At 34.8% G+C, this 16136-nt stretch overlaps 1 protein-coding gene and 1 long non-coding RNA gene across 2 annotated transcripts; both read right to left on the reverse strand.

The window, feature by feature from the left end:
* Positions 1–9878: 9878 nt before the first annotated feature.
* Positions 9879–14750, reverse strand: LOC141291872 (uncharacterized). Its single transcript, XM_073823886.1, has 7 exons — positions 14637–14750; positions 14291–14382; positions 13730–13874; positions 13540–13641; positions 13288–13458; positions 10478–10651; positions 9879–10215 (listed from the first exon to the last, which is right to left on the reverse strand). The coding sequence occupies exons 1-7, from the start codon at positions 14647–14649 to the stop codon at positions 9971–9973; spliced, it is 942 nt and encodes a 313-aa protein (XP_073679987.1). The 5' UTR covers positions 14650–14750; the 3' UTR covers positions 9879–9970.
* A 509-nt stretch (positions 14751–15259) lies between these two features.
* LOC141292289 (uncharacterized) lies at positions 15260–15975 on the reverse strand. Its single transcript, XR_012340483.1, has 3 exons — positions 15807–15975; positions 15479–15572; positions 15260–15396 (listed from the first exon to the last, which is right to left on the reverse strand). It is a non-coding gene; the product is annotated as an uncharacterized lncRNA (long non-coding RNA).
* Between the last annotated feature and the right edge of the window lie 161 nt (positions 15976–16136).

The raw sequence follows: 16136 nt of genomic DNA on the forward strand, positions 1-16136 counted from the left end.
TGCAGAGAAAGCAACAAGCAGAGTGGGAGAGACTCCAGCAACAACCAGCAGACAGACAGAGACTCCACCAATAGACAACACAGCAGACCCGGCATCAGAGTCAACACCTCTGCTCCCCTGTAATGGTAAAATGTCTCATTCAATAGAACTGGCATGATCCTTTACAGCAAACAGATTGTGTCTGAAGCCCTATAACCACCACAATGGGCCTCTGTATGTTTATTTTCATTGTACAGTTGATTATTTTATTTATAAAGAACTTTTCAATATTCCTGTAAAAAAAACAGCTTTTTTTGTATATATAATTTTGCCTGGATGGGATGAATTTTAATTTTTAATTAATTTACGTAAATAATGAGAACATTATGTAATTATTTTTATCTAAATAATTTTGTGCAGCTTTACCACATGCTGTGTCACATGTCATAATGTGTTTTCTAGAGGCCGTCGCCTCTACACTACACACTACAAAAACTAAAACTATTGGTTAATTCGACTATGTGTGTCAAATTTGTGTGTGTGATCAGGATTGCTGCTTTTTGCTGTCAGTATTCTGCTCTTTCTGACAGCTGCACCCTGAACATCAGTCAGTGACAAATGCTGCAATGTAGCCTATACTGAAATATCTAAATTGTGTTTAAAAATTATATCACTGTTATTGACAAAAATTATGCCATGATATATAGATATTAAGTTATTGTCCCATCCTACAATAAATGTTTGTTTTTAACATTTTTAGATTACTGTTATACTGTAATAAATTTATTCTGCACTACTTTATGCTATAATGAGATGAGCATAGTGTATGAACTGCAAATGTACATGGCAGAGAACACTTGGTCATTCAATTTCACATTATGTATTGATGCTAGTTGCTGAAAGTCTGAGCCAGCCTTCACATTCTAGGCTGTAAGATTTCACAGAAAATCACATACTCTTTTTAGCTAAGCTTCTATCTGGAGGATATCAAACTTGTTTGATCATTTTACAGAGTTTTACATATATTATATATATATATATATATATATATTAGTGGTGGGCATAGATTAATTTTTTTAATCTAGATTAATCTAGATTAAATCTTGAAATTAATCTAGATTAATCTAGATTAAAATGGCTAATTTGAATTCTGCTGAAGGCAGAATATGTGTGCTACCCAAATAATGACTAAAAGTAAGTCTTTGAGAACGGGTTTCTCAAGCCAGGTGGCGCATTAGACCAGGCGCTCATCTCCTGTTTCCAAAATGCATTACAAACTGCTTGACAACTGCATTTACAACACAATTAACTATACAAACTTGTGTAACCAAGTACTTCTGCGGCTGTACGACGTGCGCGTTCCCGTAAAATACACTGGCGCGCGGGTATGGATAGCTTATCTGCGTGCATAGTCTTCCATTAAACTGCGTTGCTTTTAGAAGCGTCAATTCAGTTGTTGCATATAGTTTAATGTCTTTATTCCGGGATTATCAAAGTAAATTATAACTCAAATTTGAGATTTTACTGGGGCACAGCAGAATTTCACTGGGGCTCGTGCCCCAGTAAAAAGGGTCTAGCAACGCACGCACCTGCCCTGAAGCGGCTTCATAACTGCATCCATGTCTGCACTTCTCATTTGATGTGGTAATTTCACAGAAGTTGAAGACTTGTTCTCGCCCCCTACAGTGCAATTCAACCAGATATACGTCATCCGCGCTAAAATATCAAGGTGAAAGTCATCATATCTTGCGTAGTTTAGACCCAGCTCCCAACCCAACTTTGAGAATAGATTAACGGCGGTATTTTTTTTATCGCGCGATATGAGTATCACGTTAACGCAGCACGTTAACGCCGATAACGGCCCACCACTAATATATATATATATATATATATATATATATATATATATATATATTTATATTTTGATTTATCATGTGCCTTCTTAGCAGTGAGGCACATATATTTTGGTTTCTTATGCCAATACAGAGTTTTATTGTTGCATCGTATTTTTCAGCATTTAAGAAGATTTGTTTTAAATGTGTTGATTACTGCAGATTATTAGATTCATATCACAATTTTTTTTTCTCCAACAGAAGATAACTCAGAGAAAGCAGCAAGCAGCACGGTCGAGACTCCAGCAACAACCAGCAGACAGACAGAGACTCCACCAATAGACAACACAGCAGACCCGGCATCAGAGTCAACACCTCTGCTCCCCTGTAATGGTAAAATGTCTCATTCAATAGAACTGGCATGATCCTTTACAGCAAACAGATTGTGTCTGAAGCCCTATAACCACCACAATGGGCCTCTGTATGTTTATTTTCATTGTACAGTTGATTATTTTATTTATAAAGAAATGCTATAATGAGATGAGCATAGTGTATGAACTGCAAATGTACATGGCAGTGAACACTTGGTCATTCAATTTCACATTATGTATTGATGCTAGTTGCTGAAAGTCTGAGCCAGCCTTCACATTCTAGGCTGTAAGATTTCACAGAAAATCACATACTCTTTTTAGCTAAGCTTCTATCTGTGATTCCATCCAGGTGAAGGATATCAAACTTGTCTGATCATTTTACAGAGTTTAATATATATTATATATATATATATATATTTATTTATATTTTGATTTATCATGTGCCTTCTTAGCAGTAAGGCACATATATTTTAGTTTCTTATTTCAATACAGAGTTTAAAAGTTGCATAGTGTTTTTCAGCATTTAAGAAGATTTGTTTTCAAATTTGTTGATTACCGCAGATTATTAGATTCATATCACAATTTTCTGTTTTTTTTTTCCAACAGTGGATAACTCAGAGAAAGCAGCAAGCAGCACGGTCGAGACTCCAGCAACAACCAGCAGACAGACAGAGACTCCACCAATAGACAACACAGCAGACCCGGCATCAGAGTCAACACCTCCGCTCCCCCCTGAGTCTGAAACTCCTGCATCTTCTTTCTTGGCTTCTCCTATTTCTTTCACAAACTCCTTGTCGTTATCTGTTGCTCCTTCAGTCTCTCACCCTGACCCCAGTCCTATATCTTCTTCCCTGGCTTCTTCTCTGCCACCAGCCTCTATCCTTTCTGCTTCTTCTAAACTCAATCCTGTGTCCACTGAGCTAGGCAGTCCAGACTCAGTGTCTTATGCACAAAAAAAAAGAAAAATAAAGAGGAAAACAGAACCTAAAGGTAATTATGGATTTGTTAATTTGTGGATTAGTTTTGATATATGAATCAAAACTGTTCTTAGTTTTTGCTGTGTGAAACACAGTTAACTTTTAGTTAACTGGAACAGGACCTTTCTCATTTTTTTTTAGGGACTAGGTTAGAAAGGCACACATTGTAATATGCATCTTATATGTGACCCTGGACCACAAAACCAGTCTTAAGTCACTGGGGTATATTTGTAGCAATAGCCAAAAATACATAGTATGGGTCAAAATTATAGATTTTTATTTTATGCCAAAAATCATTAGGAAATTAAGTAAGGATCATGTTCCATGAAGAGTTTTTGTAAAATTCCTACTGTAAATATATAAAAATGTAATTTTTGATTAGTTATATGCATTAAGAACTTAATTTGGACAACTTTAAAGGTGATTTTCTCAGTATTTAGATTTTTTTGCACCCTCAGATTCCATACAGATTCCAGATGTATCTCGGCCAAATATTGTCCTATCCTAACAAACCATACATCAATAGAAAGTTTATTTATTGACCTTTCATATGTCATCTCTTTTCATGAGCTTTCATCTATACATCTCAGTTTTGTAAAATTTAACCTTATGACTGATTTTGTGGTCCAGGGTCACATATGTTTTATTTATTTTCTTGTGTCTTGTTTATTTATTTTTGGCAATTTAATGTTATGCAGTGAATAGTGTAGTATACATAACCCAAGCTTAGTTTTTTTTTTTTTCACAAAAAGGACTATGTATAATATAATTATTATATATAATATAAAGACATACATTTCGTTTCCATATTATTTTGCAACATGGAGGTAAGAAAAGGAAGAAAAACAGTGAAGTAAATGTTGAATCTACACATGTGATAAACCAGTGTGTCTGAATATGATATTGAAATTAAAATAATGTCATAACAGTTAAAGGTTTGCACAATAAGGCAACATATCAGACTGTTTTTATAAAGCTAAATTAACTGGAAGCTATTGACTCTGGCAGTCAGGCACATTGAATGTACTGTACAAATGGCTGTAGCACTTTCAGCTTTTATAAGTTGAATGTACATTCACAAACTCAGGTGGTAATAGTAGTGAAAACTCCAACATTAAAAAAAATGTCTCTTTTTCATTCCATATTACTGTAATATCAATGAAAAGGGTCCTGTTCAGCTGAATTCTCAGTTTCCCTTTTAAAAATTCTCTTTATCCATGACCCTCATGCCAATTTATAGAGATGTCTGTTGAATGTAGATGTCTATTTTACTTATGTCTGTTACAAAGTGTAACCATTTTCTAATTTGTTTCAGAGTGCCCCATTCATAAAGACTCCACCAGTTTCCCCTACAAAAAAATTTTGAGGAAGAGAATCAGGGAGGTTTGTTAAAAAAAAATGTACTGAAAAAATAAATAATAATAATAATAATAATAATTAAACAGACACATTCACAATAATACTAATTAGCTATTTTGTATGTTGTAAAATAAGAAATAGGCTAGTTCATTAATTCATTAATAAGCTTGATTGTTTGTTAGGATAGAACAATATTTGGCAGAGATACAACCATTTGAAAATCTAGAATCTGAGGGTGCAAATAAATAAAATTTTGAGAAAAATCACCTTTAAAGTTGTGCTTGATGAAAATTTCAGACCATAACATTTTGGGCAAAATAATAAATTTAATCCATTTTGGAATAAGGCTGTAACATTAAAAAAAATGTGTAAAAAGAGAAGCGCTGTGAATTCATTCCAGATACTCTGTATACCTGTGTGCCTAATGACTGGTTTTGTGCTCCAGATTTAGGCATTCATGTTCTCACAAATTTTAAGTTAACAATACAATTTAAGTTTTACAAATGTGAAGTATTTTCCAGTTTTAATTTGGCAAAAAATAAAAACTTCTGTATAAAAAGTTCTGTATTTTTGCAAAATTGAATTGATAATATAGTAATATATTTTATTATGCTAATATCATTATTGCTATATATTTATATTTATGTTATTATTTATTATTGCCATGTTTCTTTCTGTTATTTTTCTAAGGGCCATGCAGAAGTTTTGGTGCAGTGGCATCCTTGCTCTGGATGGTATGTTTGTTATCTGAGGTGTACTGTACTGTAGTTAATTGAACAGAACAAAACAAACAAACAAACAAACAAAAACATTTATATCAATTGTGGAATTTTTCTTTATTTAAACAAACATTTTATAAACCGTTATTCAGCTTTAACTAAAATTGCAGTTTCATCAGTGTCACTGAAGTCTGATTGCCAAGCGAGTGACAAAATTCTAATTCTGTTTTGGCAATGTAGTACATTGGATATACAAATGATTTAAATCTATGGCTAAAATTTAATTATAAGAATAATAATATTAATAGTTTTCTTGAGTGAAACAATATGAACCACATAACCCATGTTACACAAATCACAACAGATAAAACTATCTATGATCAATTTACCTTTTTTCAAAGCGATGCCATGATAGGTATGAAAGTTTGTCCTCTGAAATTTCTTGGAAAGAAAATTTTTTCTGTTTATTTAGCAGAACATTCTAACAACACATTTAATAACATGGCATTTCATTTAGGAGATGTGCGCCTATCCCTCACAGGCTTATAACATCTCTAATCACCTTCACAACACCATTAGTACTTCAGACTTGAGTGTAATTGGAATTTAATTTAAAATGTGATGTGCTTTTAATTTTTTGATCTATTCTTTAATATTTTTAACCACTCTTAGTTTGAAGTGCTTTTTTTTATCAGTGCTTTATTGAGAATTGCATTATAATTTTGTCAAAGAAGAATAAAATTGATTCTGAACACGGAACCAAATCAGTGAAAAAGGTGTTACTGTCACATCGAGAGCAATGTCAAACAATTAAATTACATAATAATTACATAATATACACAAAAATGAAATACCAAATTAATAATGTAGATTATGTTTTGAAAAATAGGAATGCAAGCATACTTTAAAACTACATGTCTTATTGTACATTGTCAAGATAGTGTTAACAAAATGACTAATGCTTTGTGCTGTCTTTCTGTCTTACAGTGGGATGAAGTGGAAAAACACCTGGGAGCCGCAAGGAAATATTCAAAGTTCATCCTAAAGATGTATGTGCTGTAATGTAATGTTTGTTAGTATTGCTAATACCTCACAGTTGCAGAGACCGAATTTAGATTTTGTGATTTTGTCATTCAGTGTTGTTTCACATTAGTTCACTTTTTATTCCTGTAATGTCCTGTAACAGCTCTGTAAATCATATTGCCTGTGTTTTCTGTTTGGTGAATAGATTAAAAGTTTTTTCAAATCTGTTAGTGGCTTTGTTCTTTTAAATACACTTGCTTTTTAAAATTGTTTGTCATTGTTAATTGACATATAAATACATGCACTGTTGTTGTTTTGTGTATATATACTGTATGTATATAACACAACACACACACACACACACACACACACACACACATGTTGGGTTTACATGTTTTATGGGGACATTCCATAGGCGTAATGGTTTTTATACTGTACAAACCGTACTCTCTATCGCCCTACACCTACCCTACACCTAAACCTAGCCCTCACAGGAGATTGTGCACACTTTTACTTACTCAAAAAAACTCATTGTGCATGATTTATAAGCCTGTTTCCTCATGGGGACCTGAGAAATGTCCCCACAAGGTCAAAATCTACTGGTATTACTATCCTTGTGGGGACATTTGGTCCCCACAACATGATGAATACCAGGTACACACACACACACACACACACACATATATATATATATATATATATATATATATATATATATATAAATAGTTTTTATTATTCATTACCAGAAAGTACCTATTAGCCCCCAGCCAAGATGTTTTCAAGTGTGTTTGTGGAAAGATACACCAATATATTTTCCTTCCAAATGAGCAAGCATCTGAGCCTGGTATATATTTTCTCTGCAGATAAGTGTTCATGGAATCCTTTTGAAACATTATAACACACTGAAATGTGTTGCTGATGATACTGTATTACAGAAATGATAATGAAATCAGAAATGAACTTGAAATTACACCTTGATTTTTTTTAGCTTTACAGTAAGATTGTATTGGACATTTGTTCATTTTTATTAATATAATAATAATTGAATCACTTCTTCATGCTCGAAGATGTAGAAGAAAAAACTAGAAGATGTACATATTTGTACTGTCTGTATGGATGTATACTTTGGGTCACCGGAAACATTTGACGTAATTTACCATAAATGGACAAGTAAGTATGGGGCTGTGTTTCTTAAAGTGGGTTGTAATTGGCTGTGACTTTCTCGCGTGCTCCCTGTGATTGGACTATCTTTTAAACAAAATAAAACAGCGCTCCATGTTATAACTTGTATTTTGATGCTATTATTACGTTGGTAATAGGTTAGGTCAACGATTAAGTGACGCTATGTTTTAAGAAAACACACAGTTATAGAGATCTTAACCCTACCCTGGGCCTTACTAAAAACCTCAACGAACTACAAATAACAGCGCCATGTTTTCCCGTCCCATTGATATAATCACAGAGACTTATGGGTAATGTAGTTTAAAGCATTTAGTTTTAAAACAATATAATTAATATCTTTCATAGACAATAGGATATATAAGTATATTCATTGTGAAAATCTCTGACGTATTTTAGGGGCAGGCTGAAATTTAATACTTTATTGTGAGCAAAAAAAAAAAAAAAAAAAATTAAAGCCACCTGCCCATGCATGTCTGAAAACTGTGCACAGCATTGTTAATTAAACACATCATAAGCAATTATCCTGCAAAGGTTTTCTTTGATATGCTAACTGTACTTTGAGTTATGGCCATTTGAAATGTGTACTTTTAATTTTTTTATTTTGCTCTTCCATGGGCTGCTACTGGGCCCCTGGGGGTGGAAGTGCAGTAAAATCTACACATATGTATTCTCCTCATCATGGACAAACTATGTTGAGTCTTTTCTCTTATTCCCCTTTTATATTCTTACATCATGTCTGAAATAGATTTGATGGGTGTCACGAGAGTAGTATTATTTGACAGTACCCTAATGGCACAATACATCTCGGAGATGTCTATTTGACGTCTGCATTTACATCTGCAAGACATCTGCAAGATGTAGTTTGCTCATCTGGGTAGTAATAATAATGATAATAATTTATTTGCTTTTCGGGATGAACACCAAGAAATGTAATGGATGAACTGCAATAATCTGCATCCTTTGCAAGTAAGCAAGGATAACAAGTTAAACATATTGTCGCACTTCACTATTGCTGTTTACTCTATCACACAAATGACATCAACAAAATCAGTACCAGATGTTTATCTTCAGCTCTCTTTTCTTACTCATGTGCTAGAAATGAGCATGTTCTTGTTTTTAATGCAGTATTAGTTCTATGTTGTTCATTCATTGGCACTATACATCATCCGCAGTTATGCATGAAGCAATATAGCCCACTGCAAATTCAAAATCCCTCATTCCCTTAATTTCAAAGAAAAATTTACCAAATGATCAAAAGGGTGGAAAGTGGAAATGCAAACTGATGACATGTTAGTTTTAGCCCCATTGGGAATACTAACACATGTATTCCTATCATGCATTTCATGTGCTTTATGAAGTGTATTTTCTTTCCCCTACACAAGAAGTTTCAAACATCTAATCCATATGATCAAGTCCTTCAAGCTTATTTGAAAACCACAGATTTTTGCGTTGGAGCATCATTGAAACATTGTTTTTGAAAGTTTGACATCCCTGTCCTACATTAAACATACCCCTCAACTATATAGGGGTCTTCAATTCTGGACCTCGTGATCCACTTCATTTTTGGAGTTTCACTCCAACCTTAATCAAACACATCTGAACAAGTTAATCGAGGTCCTCAGGATTACTTCAAAATTACAGGTAGGTGTGTTTAATGAAGGTTGGAGCTAGACTCTGCAGGAAAGTGGATCTTGAGGTTCATTATAAGGACTGCTGCCCTAAACCCTTTTACATTTTCTAATGAATGTCATTATTTACGATTTAGCTCCAGCCCAAGTTCTCACTAGACCAAAGGTGTTACACTCAGTTGCTGTTGTTGGGTAAAAGAATGGCAAATGAATAATGTGTACATGAACTTGTGAACCACTTGTAAGCATAGGCCATCACCAGAATTAGAATCTAGAGCACTATGATCACAGTATATATCATAAAGTGCATACATCATGGTGAAAAATGGAAAATAAATAAGAATAACTGTATTCTAATATTGCTGTATTTTTGTAAACTTTTTAATCCCTTCAGCTCTGCAGCACATTTTGGATTGTTAATGATAATTAAAAAAGAAACACCGGTGGGTCAGTGGGTGGAGCCTGAGTTTATACTAAAGTATTTTTATTGTTCATGGTGGCTAATGTATGTAATGTTAGCAAATTAAACCTTTTTATGAAGTGTTACCCACAAACAAAAAAAGCCTTTGTAATTAGCTTCATTAAAAATTACTTATGATTGTGATTACGTAGTAAAGTTGGGCATTTAAATGAATACAAACTATATACATAAAATAAAAAAGTAACGGGTAAGCAAAGCTGTCTATCTAGCTGTGTCTCTTTAGCAATGGTGACAGGCTTATGGGTAATGTAGAGCTTTCTGCCATCCAAATCTAAAAAATGTAAACAGGTCGGTGTTAAAACAACAGACATAATAATTAGGGTTGGAATGACATTTATTTGTTCATTTTTAATAGTTGAAACTCAAGCGTCTTTTGAGAAGGCACAGAATAAAATGCTTCCAAAGTTTGTTCTAACATTTTAAAACTCTTCTTCAGAAAGTTCTGAACCGTTGTTGTTGTCGTCCTCCTCAACTGAACTGCTGTTGTTGTCGTCCTCACTCTCCTCTTCAACATCTTCCTCCAATGTGAAGAAAGAAGTGTCACTGTTGACACTGGCATAGGTGCTGGTGACTGCTGCAAGTTTTTGCAGCAGAATATGTCGCTTGTGTAAGATAAAGCAGTATAGCCCCTTGTGCCCTTCTCTGGTCAGCTCTCTGGGTGAATCTAAAGTAAGAAAATTGAGTGATAATTAGACAGTATTTCATGAATGATATAGTTGGAAACATGCACTGCAGCTTGAATAACTAACTCTGGGCCTGTACTGTATATTTTTGTGCAGAAAATAAAAATAAAATAACAAAAACAAACTAAACAGTTACCATTTTAGATGGCCACGTAAAATTATTTGTAGATTTAAAGCAATATTTATAGAAAACTGACATATTGCTTTGCAGTTTCAATATAGTACAAAAAAAGTGGTACATACCATGGATCTTCATTTCCTCAGTCTCTCCTAGGAGGCGGTCCAGTTTGTCCAGCTCTTTTTTTAGATGTTGATAATGCTGAGTCATTTCTTTTATAATAATGATCTTCTCCTCCTCCAATCGCCTGACCAGCATGACTTGATCAAATAGTCGCCTCTTCAAGCGGAGACTCACCACTATTTTTGAAAAGAAAAAAAAACAACAACAACAATTAATGATATTCAGTTTCACGTCTAGCTGTGTTTTCATTTGTGTTCTACCCAGCACAATGCATGCTTATTTAACTACTGTGTCACATGGGCATCATTATTACCATCAAATTACCAACTGAAATTGTAATATTTAATTGTAATAAGGGTTTACACAAAACAAGGGGAATTCACTTTTAGCTATTATGCCGCCCGCAGCTGGAATCAGCTTCCAGAAGAGATCAGATGTGCTAATACATTAGCCACATTTAAATGCAGACTCAAAACTCATCTGTTCAGCTATGCATTTATTGAATGAGCACTGTGCTACTTCCGAACAGATTGCATTATTTTATGTATAATCATTTTAATGTTAATTAATTAATTTTAAATCAATTTTTAAATCATCTTAAATGTTCTTAAATTCTCCGTTTTTGTTGTTGTGATTATTATATAAAATTATGCTATTATGATTTTAATTCTTTTTATGTACAGCACTTTGAATTACCATTGTGTATGAAATGTGGTATATAAATAAACTTGCCTTGCCTTGCCTATTTCAAAATATATTGATTATTCCGTGACTTATTGGCAACTTAACTGCAACAACATGGTCATAATTTTCCCTTAAAGGGATAGTTCACCCAAAAATGAAAATTTGATGTTTATCTGCTTATCCCCAGGGCATCCAAGACGTAGGTGACTTTGTTTCCTCAGAAAAACACAAACAAAGATTTTTAACGAAAACCGGTGCAGTCTGTCAGTCATATAATGGCAGTGGATGGGCACCAGACCTTTAAAATTAAACACAAACATGCACAGACAAATCCAAATTACACCCTGCGGCTCGTGACGATACATTGATGGCCTAAGACACAAAAAAATCAGTTTTTGTGAGAAACTGAACAGTATTTCTATCATTTTTTACCTTTGACACACAGCCACGTCCTTCTGTCCTGAGCACGAGTTCATCATCAGGCACGTTACACGTGTAGCGCTCTGGTGTGGTATACGGAAATGCTGGAAGCGATCAGTCACGTGTATACGACACTCATTGTTCACACAGAGCACAGAGATTGTGGGTATAGCGGCTATTCAAAATAGTAATTACTTGTGCGTATCCTGATTGTTCAAACCGATTTAAAGCTAAAAGATTACCTTTGCTTGTGCAAACTCATCCGGGACTTTTCACCGATTTCCCCTTATGGCGTTTGTGTATACTACACCAGAGCGCGTTCACATGTAACGAGCCAGATGATAAACTCCTGCTCATGACAGATGGACGTGGCTGTGTATCAAAGGTATAAAAAAAAAAAAAAAAAAAAAAGATATAAATATTGTTCAGTTTCTCACAAAAACCATTCGTTTCGTGTCTTAGGACATCAATGTATTGTCACGAGCCGCAGGGTGTAATTTGGATTTGTCTGTGCATGTTTTTGTTTACTTTTAAAGGTCTGGTGCCCATCCACCTCCATTATTTGGCTGACAGACTGCACCGGTTTTCGTTAAAAATCTTCGTTTGTGTTCTGCTGAGGAAACAAAGTCACCTACATCTTGGATGCCCTGGGGATAAGCAGATAAACATCAAATTTTCATTTTTCGGTGAACTATCCCTTTAAGATTTGTTTCTTTTCAGTCAGTCAGAGTATGGACGATTTATAGCTTATAGTGATGTGATACTGCGTGGGCGCATCCACAACCAAAAGTCAGATACACTGCACATGTCTGAATCTGGCAGACAAGTGTGTTTGCTGTGTGTGTACTTGGATGAGTTAAATGCAGAGCACCAATTTAGAGTACGGCTCAAAATACTTGACAATACGTCACAACTTTTGCATAATGCCTGTCTGTGAGCATTTCAGAGCACTTCAGCAGAGCAATTAATGTAAAGCAAATGGTAGGGCATGGTGCTAGCAATGCCAAGGTCATGGGTTGAAATAAAAAGTAAAATGGTAACTTGAAAGCAATGCAAGTCACTTTGGATAAAAGTGTCTGCAAAATGTATAAAAGTAAATTTAAATTTGTGTGTTCTGCAGCTCTTTAAGACTGATGTATCAATTTCATTTAATTTCACTCCAAGGAAATGAATTTACCCGTTTAAAATACTTCTACATCTATCGGCACTAGGCAGACAGACAAACAGACAGATAGATCAAAATGCTGATCTGTGGTGTTATTGGGTTGTTACTATTTTATGTTCCAAGCAACATTGATGCCAACAGCCATTTTGTGATAGTTACTGATTGGGTGTTAGTAGTTGTTAATGTTTCACAGATTTAAGAGCTAGATTAATTGCTTAAACTCTTTGTGAAATACTCTTAAAGGAAAAATTTAAGGGTCCTAAATTTAGGACTGACATGGTCGTTATTTTTAAGATTTTCTCCGAAATTGGCAAATTGGGAGATACTTTAAGCCTTAAGATGTTTTGTGAATACGGGCCCAGATTTTTATGACTTCATTTGGTAACATTACAGATAACAACGGTATGTAACATCATTCTTTACTGTATGTTGTACATTTTTCACCACCCAGTCTTAATATATTGACTGTTATTACTTATATTAACAATCAACATCATTTTGTGATATTATAAAAGTAAAAAAATATGTACACACACAACTTACCATCTCCTTGTGCTTCCCAAGGCAGAATAACATCACTGAGACTGCACGCTGCTTCTGTGTCAATTTTCCCCTCACAGCCAGGAATGGCGTTGTACAGCACTATTTTCTCTCCGAGTGTCTTTTTAAGCTCACCAAGTCTCCGTCGTTTGCGTTGCCTTGTTCGACTGCTGTCTGTAAGGTTACGAAAATTAGAAAAATATATATATATATATTGCAAGGTGAGAGATGTAAAAGTGACGTAATAGTGAATACCATTTTGTCGATACAGATCTTGCTTCTTTCTTCGTATGGAATAAATGATCTCATCGATTTCTCTCTGGAGTTCTTCCTGGCTACTGTGAGAACTGCGTTTCTCTTGGTAAAACAGAAATAAGAAAAGTTGACAAAAAACATAGCATCACTGCTGAAGTTTAGCCAAATGTATAGAAATAAAAGTACTAACTGTTAAACAAGCGACTATATGACATACCAGTGGCAGCCCAGTGCCGGACATCACACACCCACCGATCCACATCTTCCACAGAGATGCTAAACTCCTGCTTAAGACTCTCAAGATTGGCTGCTTCCATTTCTGCTCTCTGTGTAGTCTATTTAAAAAATGAAACATTTGAAAAAAAACAAAAAAAACAAAGCATCACTGCAAAATTAGGCCACAACACAGAGAAAGGCATGAACCATTAATTATGTGATTCTTTTTTGTCTTCTTACAGTTCATCTTACAGTACACTTCTTACAGTCTTCTTATGTTCAGTTTGACTATTACTTGCAATTAAGCAACATGTGTCTAAAGCCAGTATACAAAACATCTCAGTTATGTATGTAACCCTCATTTCCTGAAGGAGGATACAGAGACATTATGTCAGAACTGAACTGATGCAACATTCAATGCGTCTGACTGTAAGAGAACATCAAGACCATAACAAGACAAATGTATGTAAAAGAGCTTAAGAGCCAAGACAGCACCTCATAACCCCGAGGGAAACATGCAGTATAGCCTACTTACTTTGAAAAATCTTTTCGCTAGTGTCGTATGGAGACTCTCCATCTTCCTATTGTTCCATCTAATGGCAAGCATGGTTATCATATCTGCTCTGCCTTAAAAAAACAAACAGATAAGAACAATTCAATTATACGATCTAGTATTGTGTGTTTAACACATGTACATGATGAAAAAAAAAGGGTCAAACCAGGTCCTACGTGACTAAAACAAACACTAGACAGTCATATGAATGATAATATTTACTTGTGGACTTAAGCGTTGTAGTAGTAAACCAAAATGATAACATCAGTAGTCATATAAAAAAAGTCCATAATATATGTGTACTTTTCAGATTTCCTTTTTAACCAACCTGACTTGGTCATGTATTTTGTAGTAAGAGCTGCCCTTGAAAGGAAGCTATTGACTTGTTCCACCTCTTCACCAACAGTATTTCCTGCACCAACCTGATTTCTTCCACCCCACCTGACCTGTTCAAAAATATCAGATGAAGACATTTATCAATACAACTTTATTTCTTAGACTGTGTATGTGACATTTTCAAAATGTAAACATTTGGAGCAAGCTCTTTTTTTAAATGACATAAGATGTAAGGAACATTAGCCTATGACAAACATTTAATTCGCACACTATACCTCACATTTGCCAGTGTGAGCCTTAGCATGCATTACAGACAGAAACGGCTTCATCATGGTAAGTGGTTGGAGCTCAGGCAACTTCTCTGCCATCCTCTCCAAATAAGGCCAGTACCTATAAAGGAAAAACCACATGTACATGATGCAAAATGGTAAGAAGTCAAACTAGGACCTACGTGACTAGTACAATTCACCAAATACTAGACAGTCAAACATAATTTGGCAGTGGTTATTTATTTACCTGCAAGCAATGTCTGTACAAAAGAATGTTGCATTTGCAGTTTGTGCCAGCTCCTTTTGCAGGAACATTGGGTAGGCATATATTTCTCCACGGTAGTGATTCAAAGCTTGCAGCAAGACCCCATGTCTGCACACAGCTATTTCAAGGCCCTCTTCATCCACTTTGGCCCTGGACTTCTGGGATATTTCTCTGCCTGCTGTAAATGTTGCAGGCCCACAGACATCATGACCTGTCCTCTGAAAGTAGAGCCAATGCATTACATGTAATCCCAAGACAATTTCAAAATAAAGAAGGGTTTTAGAGTTGAAAAATTCTTACACTAATCATCTGGCTTCTAATTTGTTCAACAAAGTCTGATACTCTGGCATCTTGTGCAATGAACAGTCCATCAAAAAGAGATGGTTCATCTGTCCTGTTAAATAAGAATATTTAATTGATCTCTGAAGTGACTGCCACTAAAGAGAAACAACAAGAACAGAAAAAAGGACAAACACAAAAACTACAACTGACTTCAGTACAGCCTTAGATGCAATCCATCTCTCTCTCTATATATATATATATGCAGGTATGTGTGTGTGTGTGTGTGTGTATATATATATATATATATATATATATATATATATATATATGTATAAATTATACTGACCCTTTGGACTTCTTGAACCGGTAATGTTTTCTATTACCATCTGCAGATATAGCCAGCATGTCTGGTGTGCATGCTGGGCATTTAAAGGGTTCCGTCAGGCACAGATCTTCTTTCTTAAAATTGCAGAAGGCAAACTCTCGAAAGACTCTATGGAAGGTATCACCACAAATTCGACCCACCTATAAAAAAAAAAAAAAATAAATAAAAAAAATGAGGGATGGTAATATTTTTTTAAGTGAGAAATTCAAAAATGATCCAAATGAAAAAAATCCTTACCCGACCAGTGCAAAGGGATCGATGTTCCAGCATTTTGAGAAATGCTTGTTGGGA

Source organism: Garra rufa, chromosome 19 (assembly GCF_049309525.1).
Source record: "Garra rufa chromosome 19, GarRuf1.0, whole genome shotgun sequence".
Classification (NCBI taxonomy): Eukaryota; Metazoa; Chordata; class Actinopteri; order Cypriniformes; family Cyprinidae; genus Garra; species Garra rufa.

Coding starts and splice junctions, on each gene's coding strand:
- LOC141291872 (XM_073823886.1), bottom strand. Junction 13,642..13,729: donor ATATAGTCGCTTGTTTAACA/GTTAGTACTTTT, acceptor TGTTTTACCAAG/AGAAACGCAGTTCTCACAGT. Junction 13,459..13,539: donor AGATCTGTATCGACAAAATG/GTATTCACTATT, acceptor GTAACCTTACAG/ACAGCAGTCGAACAAGGCAA.